The sequence below is a fragment of the Rhinatrema bivittatum genome, chromosome 1 (genome assembly GCF_901001135.1).
Source record: "Rhinatrema bivittatum chromosome 1, aRhiBiv1.1, whole genome shotgun sequence".
In the NCBI taxonomy this organism is placed as follows: domain Eukaryota; kingdom Metazoa; phylum Chordata; class Amphibia; order Gymnophiona; family Rhinatrematidae; genus Rhinatrema; species Rhinatrema bivittatum.
In genome coordinates this window covers 348,540,884-348,551,009 of record NC_042615.1, presented here as the reverse complement: position 1 = coordinate 348,551,009, position 10,126 = coordinate 348,540,884, and the positions used below count along the sequence as shown (strand labels likewise).

General features: G+C 43.6%; 1 protein-coding gene across 1 annotated transcript in view; it reads left to right on the top strand.

Moving 5' to 3' along the window:
• The first annotated feature begins 958 nt into the window (after window positions 1–958).
• GPAT3 (glycerol-3-phosphate acyltransferase 3) overlaps window positions 959–10,126 on the top strand; it is a 115,869-nt gene continuing 106,701 nt past the window's right edge. Inside the window, exon 1 of the mRNA XM_029599392.1 lies at window positions 959–1,157. Coding sequence (XP_029455252.1) covers window positions 1,014–1,157 — 144 coding nt within the window. The 5' untranslated portion in view covers window positions 959–1,013. The remainder of the gene's footprint in view (window positions 1,158–10,126) is intronic.

Below are 10,126 nucleotides of genomic sequence, written 5' to 3'. Positions count from 1 at the left end.
CTCATGGGGATTAGCTAATAGCCTCATCTACATGTACTTTACATGTGCTGAATGCTATTAGCTACTCGCTCGATTGAATGCGCGTTTTGGATGCGCTAATCCCTGTTTTGCATTGGGGGTTATGGATGTGCATTCATAACACGCGTCCAATCGCGTGTTGAGCCATGCACTGGCCGCAGCGCACAGCATTGAATCGGCCTGGATGTGCTTCAGCAGCTGCTCTGCCTTAGCCTTGCAGTACCATCCTCATTTTAAATGTCTTTATTTGTGGTGACCCACACTGCTTTATTTGCGGTTTTCTCCTGATTATTTGCAGTAAGACTCTGTTTATTTATTACTAAAGTTTGGAGTTGAAGAAGTGGCCTCCTCCTCTATCTGCAAATTAAAGACTGAGTTAAGCTGTTTAGGAAATGTGCAGTGGAGATCTTCAGCTTGGAGAAGAGAGGACTGAGAAAGGAGAGACGCTTATAAAATCATGAGTGGGATGGATACGGAAAACAGTTATTTATTTATTAAGCTGTGGAATTTGTTGCCACAGGATGTGATCAAGGATCTAGCAGAGCTGGGTTTAAAAAGGAGTCGGACAAGTTCCTGAATGAAAACTCCATAAACTACTATTAGCCAGGTAGACCTTAGTGACCCGATTTATCCACTGTCGGCAACAGGATATTGGGCTCAGTGAACCTAGGTTCTTATGTTCTTAAGCGAAGAACAAAACCTCACAATAGTGGAAATGCCAGTAAAAAAAAAATTGCACAGTACAGAAAGGACAATAACAAGAACACCATTCTTTCTTTGGCACGGACGCGGGCTGCCCAAGGTGGGCGATGCCTTCCCCACCAATCGCAGGGTCGCAGGCGGAGCCATTCCCCCAGCCACAGCCTACCAGCGAGATGGTGGGCGGGGTTACGTCCGATGGGAGGCGGGGGGCGGGGAAGCCCTTCCCTGGGACTCGCGCCCCTCTCTCTCTCTCTTTCCCCGTGCACTCCCTGAGACGGAGCGGGCCAGTGGCCATGGAGGCGGTGGGGATACTGGCGCTGAGCGCGGTCTCCATGTGGCTGATGCTGGTGGTGCTGCTCATCCTGCTGCCCTCCGTGCTCGGCGTCTCCCTGGGCATCTCCGAGCTCTACATGAGCGTCCTCGTCAAGACCCTGGAGGTGGGTGACGGGAAAGGGAGGGTGCGCGCCGATCCCTGGGGTGCACTGACGGAGCGGTGCGAAGGGGAGGGCGGCCGCTTCCGGAGGCTGGAACCAGTGTCGCCGCCGGCGGAAAGTCAGCGCGATCTTGGGGGAAGAGAGAGTGTTAGAGGCGGCCTTTCACTCCTTAGCCGTCAAGTAGTTGTGAAATTCAGCAGACGGACGTTGAATACTGCGCCTGTTGGGTGTCCCACCCTCTCTCTCCCCCCCCCCCCCCCCGATTACTGGGAGGGAGTATAAAGGAGGTGCATGGCACGGAGTTCACTGCTTTCCTAATACAGCGCGCTTAACTTTTGGCAGTCGCCGGGGCCCTATTGCGAGACCCGCATCTTAGGGGGCCAGTGTCAGCTGCTTGTGACATTTAAATGAATGCGCAGACATGAGCGCAGCTTGGATTTTGTGCTGCTGTGAAGGTTCGGAAGTATTCGATGGCCACTATTAGAGCCTTGGAGCCACAGTGTGTGATAACTAGACCACTTGTTGTGATGGTTGTGTATGTTCTTTAAATTCTTTTATTCGGTTATTACAAAATATTTCATGGTGCAGTCTACTAAATCTGCAGAGGACTTCATTTTTTTTTTTGAAGCATATAAACACCAGAAATACAAGACTGACACTCCCTGTAAAACTCTGCATATTCTTAAAGGATGTTGTCCAAAACTAAGTTTTAGAAGAAAACACATTGATGGGGTGGGGCTGTAGCCGATCACCATATTAGGATGAAAAGCAATAACTTCCCTGTGCTGCAGTGTTGGCCGCAGTTGTAGTCCTTTTTCACCTTTATCGCATTGCTGGGTATAGAGAGGTTATTAGATGGAGCTGGATTCCATGGCCCTCTGGACCTCTGCCAGCCCGAGTTTGTGAACCGTGTACATCGTTAAACTCTGCCAGTCTCGCTTTTTTAACCTTTGACAGCTTCTGCTCTTTAGTAGGAGCCAAAGGTTAAAAAAATCTAGCTGTTTGATTTATAGTGTATCAGTTGGGGATATTTAATGCTTACTGTAAAAAAAAATAATTTAATTTATAAAATGGCTTTACTCATTCCAAATACCCTTCATACTGTATCAACTGATTTATCACCCTGTTAGAAATTTGTGATCAGAGGGTCACTGCCTGTCTAATATTCCAAGCTGATTAGGTTTTCATAATTCAGAGCTGTTTTCAGTAGCAAGTACAATGATATGGAACCAGCTCCCATTCTGGTCTATTAAAAAAAAAAAACCCTACGCGTGCCAAAGCTGGGAGTTACACGTGTGACTTGGCCCAGCGTGTGCCACGCGTATTTTATGTGTAATTTTGTTTATTGAGCAACAAGTAAAATACAGTGCAAACAAAACAGTGCATAACATTTTTTGTAAGAATCACCGTCCCCCCCCCATACATCCAATGCTCAAAGATACAGAGATTGCATCAAGTTGGGGATGATGTTGGGGTCTTATATGCCAATCCCCTTGTAACTGGAATTGGATGGACTTCTAGGCTCCCTCCCCTGTTTCCCCCCCCTCCCCTCCCTGTGTGATTGCGGGTCCAGAATTATACATCAAAACATAAATAGATATAGTTGTAACAATTTACAGAGTATTCAAGACCATACTCCGTGCTCTGTGGGATAGGGTGTGAAGATACAGGTCCCACACCTTCAGAAATTGGGTCCTTGTGTTGGGTGAGGATCGCGCCGCTAGGGATTTCTATCTGCATCATCTCATGAACAGCATTGCGAACCGCGTGAGTCTGCATACACACACTTTTTTTCACAAAAAGGGGCGGGACATAGGTGGGCTGGGTCTGTACCATGAAGTCTGCATGTAAGTCTTTACCCACACAAGCACGTGCCAGTGTCCCCTACCGCGTAACTTTATTTCTGCTATGGATGGTGTGTAAGTTGTGGTAAAAAAAAAAAATAAAGTAGTCACTGAGGTTTTAATGCTCAGGGCTAATAGGGTAAAAGGGAGGCAAGTTAGCTAGTGGGGTTAGGAAGCCCTTTCCTTTACTGGGGCGAACTGGGAATGAACTGGGAAAAGAGGTAATTGTGTTGGTGCGCATGTCTAGTAAAATCCCCCCACTTATGCCAGAGAGGTGGTGTTTGCATGCATGTGCGCGCGCGTCAGTATGACATCGTGCACACGTGTACGCACAAATAGCCGACTTTAAAACATGAACGTATATGTGTGTATACGTGTGTAGGTTTTTAAATCACTGCGTCCATGTGAGTAAGCCAGAAAATGCACACAGGTCTTATTTTTACCTCTTTGAGTTTGCACAAACAAGTCTGCTGGAAAATGTGCAAAAAAGCAGCTGAAAATACACTTATTCAAGCAGGCATTTTATTTTACCTTATTAATCACTTGTATGGCCATGTTTTTCAGGTATAGGCTATAAAGTTTATCAGAGTCGTCACTGGCCTATTTGGTGTAAACTGTTTTTTGTTTTTTTTGCCTACTAGTTTATGTATTTTTATGAATGTTTTAGAATGGAAACTGCTTAGAACATGGGATTATGCGGTCTACAATTAAAAAAAAAAAAAAAAAGATCATCCCTCTGCAGCAGCCAGTCCTTTGGTTAATCTTGGACAGCCGGGTGTGGATGATTTTCGAGTCGGCATGTGGGGTAGAACCATGAGAGTTGACAAGGAAGTTCCTGGCAAACCTTTTCTGCCCTCCTCGCTGCTCCCTGTTCAGAGACCTACTGTGTTCTCCTTGGAGGCCATCTGGGACGCCGTAGTGGAGTTGCGCAGTTCTATTTTTCAACAGCTTTCCCCTGTTGTGCAGAAACGTAAAGAATTAGACCAAAAAGTCTCTCTTTTGAGTAATACTACTACTGATTTGGGACAACTTACTGCTGTAAGTATCCAAGCAAACTCAGTCCAACAAACCCAGCTTGTACTGGTGAAGGAAAATGTTAATCTGGCTTTAAAAATGGACAATTTAGAGAACAGTGTGAGGAATACAAATCTCAGATTTATTAAATTTCCCAAAGTGCCTTTAATATCTCCTAGAGAGGTGTTAAAGAGATATTTAATTGAAATTTTACAGGTTCCTGAGAACGCAGTACTCTCTATTTCTAAGATCTATTATCTACCACCATTTAAAAGGGGTATGAATGAGGCACAGGGAGAAGGAATGGAAACTCTGAGACCTGTGGAAACTCCCATTGTGGATGTCTCTACTTTGCTTGAGACTTCGGACACCGAGTTGGCAGTTCCAGCAATGCTTATTGTATCGTTGGTCCTTGAACCGGACAAAGACTGGCTGTTGAGACTTTTTCTTTCGACATAGATTAGACCCTTTTATGCAATTTAAAGTAAAAGTCTCCAGACGGAATAAAAAAAAAGCACAAGCAGTTTCTACTAATGCGTTTTCAGGTTCTGCAAATAGGGGGTATTTTTTTTTCAAATATCAGAATAATTCATATATATTTTTTGACCCCCCTCAGCTGACCCAAGTTTTGATTGGTAAAACATCCTATCAACTCTCCTGACATCCCCCAGCCATAGTAACTTGTAAATAGTTCCTCATCAGTGTAGTATGACTGTTGTTTAATTGATCATTGTTTTCTTTTAATATAATTCCTTGGGTTGTGAATTGGAATGCCCTCTTTTTTGTTTTTGAGAACTTAAACAGGGGATTGAATGAGATATTTGTGTTATTTATGGTGGTGATTTATTTTCCTTCATATTTCAGTGTCTTGTTTTCTATCAAGATGTGCATCTTGTTTAAATTGAAAATGCATAAATTAAAAAAAAAAATCATCCTTCTTGGATGCTTTCCTTCATTTTCACCCCATCTGTAAATCAATTTTATTGTGGCTAGTGATCAATAAGAATTTTAGCAGAAACTTGAAAATACATCTGGAGATTTTCACCTGATTTGTAACCTTTACAGTAAACTCCTAATTACCCGTGCCAGTGAGGAGACACCAAATTGACAGAGTGCACAAAGTCCTGTCATGGAGCTCGGGTGCCAAAATTGTTTGCTGTGTGCGTTTCTGAAGTGCTTTGGGATCCTGGCCCTCTGAAAACTATCATGTGGCCTTCTGTGTAAAGAGTTTTATTGTATTGCCTTCTTTTTTTCCCAAGGCCTCATGCTCACCAGGGTGAGCTTGCTCTACACACACTGGATTGCAAGAGGGCGCTTGCCTTCTAATCCATTCAGCTTTTTGTCTCCTTCAACAGAAACCGAATAGGAGTCGCTGTCTCTAAACAGACTCTATCCCATTGGCTAGTGGACTGCATTGCTTTCTGCTATGTACAGGCGGGCCTGCAGCTTGACGGTCATGTCAAAAGCTCACTCTGTGCAGGCCATGTTGGTCTCGGTGGCTCACTTGCATGCAGAATGGCGACCTGGAGTTCCCTCCACACTTTAGCCTCGCATTACTGCCTGGACAAGGATGGTTGGCAGGACAGTCGTTTCGGACACTCCGTCCTCCGTAATCTTTTCCAGCCATAAAACCTAACTCTCGCTCTGTGGGGCCCTATCCTTGGGTGCAGGCCTGCTTCTGTGGTTGTTGCAGCTCTAGTTTTTGCACACACTTGCACCTCTTCTCTGCTGCACATGTTCGGAGAGGCCTGGAGCTACTTAATCACCCATCTGTGAGGACTACCATCCTGCTTGTCCTTGGAGAAAGCAGTTGCTTACCTGTAACAGGTGTTCTCCAAGGACAGCAGGTCTCTTCTTTCTCCTGCCATCTTGCTGGTCCTGAGGGGTAGGGGAGGATGGGGGTGTGGTGGGGAGTGAGGCTTGATGGGGATTTTTGGTGAGGGCTGTTCTAACTGGCCTTTAACTTTGGGTGGTTATTGTACAAAGGCAGTGCTTGTTAGAGAGATGCAAAGTGCTGCTTGGTTCTGTATTTAACAGCAGTTTAACGTAGCTGGTAAATTCCGCCACTAATATGCGTTAGAGGCCTATTTTTTGGCTTCCATTAATACATAAGCACATTTTTTTATACCCGATGTCCTTTCATGAACCCTGTTTGATATTAATTACCTGAGGGAGAACTATGTTTATTGTTAGTCAGGACAGCAGCTAGAATTTTCATGTCAATATTGATTAACGAAATAGGGCGGCATGACCCCCACCTCCAAGGGATCTTTACCCCTTTTGGGTAAAACAACTATTACTGATTTGTTCATATTGGGAGATAAAATGCTCGAGGGTACAAGACCATTATAAAACTTAGTCAATGCAGGAAGTACCGAAAATTTCAATATTTTAAGGAATTCTGTCCCCAGAACGTCCGTTCCTGCAGCTTTCCCAAGCTTCAACCCTTGAATAACTGAGAATATTTCTTCTCCATGCTTAGGGACATTAAAGTATCAACTCCCATCTTCTGCGAGAGTTTGGGCCACAGAAATTTGGTAAAAAAAGTTTCTCAGGCCTCCATATTTATGTCTTTATGGCTATTGAGATCCCTTTAATACTCTTAAAAACCTTTCTGTAATGTCAGAAAGTGAATGTTTTCAGCTCCCCCATGCCATCTCTAATGCCTGCTATACAAGATTTTTGGCCACGTATCTGCACCAAGTTTGCCATGAGTTTACTCTGCTTGTTACCAAACTGGCACAATTGGTATTGAAAAAATCTTAGAGACTTTTTAGCTCTCTGGTGCAAGAGGTGATTCAAAGCAGCACAGACTTGGTCCACTTTAAATTTGGTTAATTCGGACAAATCCGTCCTATGTTGCGATTAAGCAGCTTTCAAAGCTTTTGTTAAACTTAGAATCTCTGCATTCTGAATTCTGTTAGTTTTTACTTCATAGACAATTATGTGACCCCGCACCACAGCCTTGCCAGCCTCCCAGAGCAATGAAGCTGAAATTCCAGGTGAGGAATTTTGTCTTCAAGTATTCCTCCCATCTATTTTTCAAGTACACATGAAAGCAGTTGTTGAAATAGAGTTCAGGGCTCATCCGCCACGAAAAAGAGGAATACTGAGAGCTTCCAGTGCATGCTTGGAAATGGATATTCTACCTATTGTGTGTGGCCTCCCCTCATCCAGGGAAATAGCTTTTCAGACACTAGCACATAATCCAGTCTAGAATAGGATTTGAGGATTGGAATAAAAAGTGTAGTCTTGCCGTCCAGGGTGTAAAACCCTCCATATATCTAGCAAACTCAGCTCTTTATACAAAATGTTAACCCCCTGCCCCTCCTCCTTCCTTTCAGGGTTTTTCATAGGTTTACAATCATTTTTCCTATCAACTACAGTATTAAAATCTCTCCCAACCATCAATTTATAGTCTGAAAATTTGGCAGGCACTCTTCAACTTAATGAAAAAGTTGTGAGAATATGTATTGGGCACGCATAGATTAAGTAAAACAATCTCTTGTTCATATAGCGTACCGGCCCCTATGACATATCTGACTTCCTTGTCCTGAAGTTGGCACTCGACTTGAAACTGCACCTGTTTATATATGAGAATCACCACACCCCTGTTAGAGGAATGTATGCACTGTCCCACCCCCCTGCCATTTCAATTTCTTAATGCTCCTTTTCTGTCAAATATGCCTCCTGCAAAAATACAATCTGGGAATGCAGCCTTTGAAACACAATCAATAGTTTTTTGGGGTTTTTTTAATGTTTTACTGGTGAGTGGATACTGACTACATTTGAGTGTAGTGATTTTAACCTTGGCCAAAGCCAAACATGAGTTTTATAATAGCTTTCCCAGCACTTTTCAGGGCATGATGAAGGAACTCTCATAGTCCAGAGGCCTCCCAGCCTAAGCCTCCAGACTACTCTACTTGCGTTATGATTCCAGTTTCTGTCCCCCTTGACATTATAGCTGGGAAGTATGTCCCCCATTCCCCTAACCCCTGCTTCCTCTTCCACACAATCACACTCAAACACATTCATACACACCATCATAAGCATATAACACAGAACAGTAACTCCCTTCCCGCTCCTAGAGACATAATTTCCCCCAGTATTCTCATTACTTCTTATCCTTCTCGGGGGGAGGTATCCCATAGATCATCCCCTCCCTCCTGTGAAATTAAACAGACCCAGTATTATCGGAAACCAAAAAGCCTGCCCTAGTACTATGCACTCAGAGGAGCATTCAAGAACAATGAACTGATCTGTTCCTGACAGTCATATTTTAAACCTTTTTATAGTGAAATGACCTGTTGGGGTAGGGAAAAAGCAGTATGGGCTAGCCTAAAAAAAGATGATGCTTCCATTTACAATCGGTGTGGTCTACAGGCCTCCAGTTCAGACAGACGAGCTGGACAGAGATCTGTTCAGACATCGAAAAGAAGGGAGAAGTGTTGCTCGTTGGAGATTTTAATCTGCCGGATGTAGACTGGAATATCCCTTCTGCGGAATCTATGAGAAGTAGAGAGATAGTGGAAGCCCTCCAAGGGGCTATGCTCAAACAAATGGCAATGGATCCCACAAGGGACGGAGTAATCCTGGACTTAGTGCTCACAAATGGGGATAATGTCTATAATGTCTGGACAGGTGCCCACCTGAGTACAAGTGATTATCAGGCAGTATGGTTTGATTTTGCGAATAAGATACAAAGCAGTCACACGAAGACCTGAGTTTTGAATTTCAAATATACAGACTTTGACAAAATGGGGATATACCTAGAGGAAGAACTGGAAGACTGGGAGAAAATGGGCAAGGTAAAACAAAAGTAGGTTAAAATAAAAGGAGCTATTACAAAGGCAACAAATCTATATGTTAGAAAAGTAAACAAAAGTTCAAGGAAAAAGAAACCAATTTGGTTCTCAAAGGATGTGGCTGCCAAAATAATGTTAAAAAGATCAGCTTCAAGAAGTATAAAGGATCCCAAAAAGAGGAACACAGGGATCAATACCTGGTAAAAATGAGAGAGACAAGGAAAGAAATCAGAAAAGCAAAAGATCAAGTGGAAGAAAAGATTGCCCAAGACAGGTAACAAAATACTTTTCAGATAAGAAAATGAAGAAAAGCCCAAAGTGGAATATTGAAATTGAAAGGTGACGAGGAGCAATGTGCTGTGACAGACAAGGAAATGGTGGAAATATTAATCAAATTCTTCAGTTCTGTGTTCACTAAAGATCCTGGAGAAGGACCGTTGCTGATTGACAAGACCGTAGAAGGGAATGGCTAGTCAGAACACCTTTTACTGAAGAGAATGTATGGGAAGAGAAGGATAATACGAGAACTCGGAGATGTCCTGGCAGGTCCGCTGAATGACCTGTTCAATAGACCCTTGGAACCGGGAGTGGTGTGAGATTTTAGAAGAGCGGTTGTGGTCCTGCTTCATAAGAGTGGTAGCAGAGAGGAGGCTGGAAACTACAGACCGGTTAGCCTCACTTCGGTAGTGGGAAAATTAATGGAGATGCTGCTGAAAGAAAGGATACTTAACTATCTACAATGCGGTAAGTTGCTGGCCCTGAGGCAGCATGGATTCACCAGAGGAAGATCCTGTCAGACAAATTTGATATTTTTGATTCAGTGTCTAGAGAACTGGATCGAGGAAGAGTGCTTGAAGTCATCTATTTGGATTTCAGTAAAGCTTTTGATACCGTTCCACATAGGAGGCTTGTGTACAAAATGAGAAGCTTTGGAGCGAGCACCAAGGTGGTGGAGTAGATTACAAACTGGTTGACTGATAGGAGACAGCGTGTAATGGTAAGTAGAACCTACTCTGAAGAGAGAGCCATGTTAAGTGGAGTGCCACAGAGATCGGTATTGGGAGCGGTTCTGTTCAATATCTTTGTGAGCAACATCTCGGAAGGGATAGAAGGTAAAGTTTGTCTAATTGCGGATGATACCAAGATTTGCAACAGAGTGGACATGCCCGAAGAAGCAGAGAGAATGAAAAGGGATTTACAAAGGCTTGAAGAGTGGTTTAAGATTTGGCAGTTGGGATTCAATGCCAAGAAGTGCAGAGTCATGCGTCTGGGATGCAGTAATCCAAAAGAGCAGTATGAGATGGGGGGG